The sequence below is a fragment of the Phalaenopsis equestris genome, unplaced genomic scaffold, assembly GCF_001263595.1.
Source record: "Phalaenopsis equestris unplaced genomic scaffold, ASM126359v1 Scaffold178431, whole genome shotgun sequence".
Lineage (NCBI taxonomy): Eukaryota > Viridiplantae > Streptophyta > Magnoliopsida > Asparagales > Orchidaceae > Phalaenopsis > Phalaenopsis equestris.
Window position 1 is genome coordinate 1 of NW_018198380.1, and position 456 is coordinate 456.

At 41.9% G+C, this 456-nt stretch overlaps 1 protein-coding gene across 1 annotated transcript; it reads right to left on the minus strand.

Moving 5' to 3' along the window:
- Nucleotides 1-30: 30 nt before the first annotated feature.
- LOC110034250 (respiratory burst oxidase homolog protein F-like) lies at nt 31-451 on the minus strand (the record flags this gene model as incomplete). Its single annotated transcript, XM_020738531.1, has 2 exons — nt 31-175; nt 251-451. Coding segments are annotated over 2 exons (346 nt in total), but the record flags the coding sequence as incomplete, so codon positions are not given.
- Nucleotides 452-456: the final 5 nt, after the last annotated feature.

The window sequence follows — 456 nt, forward strand, 5'->3', positions numbered from 1 at the left end:
AAAAAAAAAAGTTCAAAAGCTTAGAAGAACAGAACAAATAATTTACTCTGGTTCCGGAGACGACGTCTACGCCATTTTTAGCGTGGTTTAGAGCCTGCACCATGGCAATAAGTGCTGACCGCGCATCCCCATCCTCGTAAACGCTAGTGAGATAATTGTGCATCTCAATAACACCCTATGATTTTAACAAATTATAAATTATTTTTCTATCTCATTACAATTATAAATGATGCAAATTATAATTTGTTACCCTTTGATCGAGCTCTGCGACCTCGTTCATGACGCCTTTGAACCAATCGAAGGATCCCTGTTCGCGGGTAACCCAATAAAAATAGGCATTCGTTGTCTTGAGCGTCCATTTGGGTCTTTGAGTGGCTTTCAGTATTGTCGCCAAGTCGATGTGCCCGTCTGGTGGTGGTACATAGTCTGTGATCGCATTCTGCACGCCAAACAGTC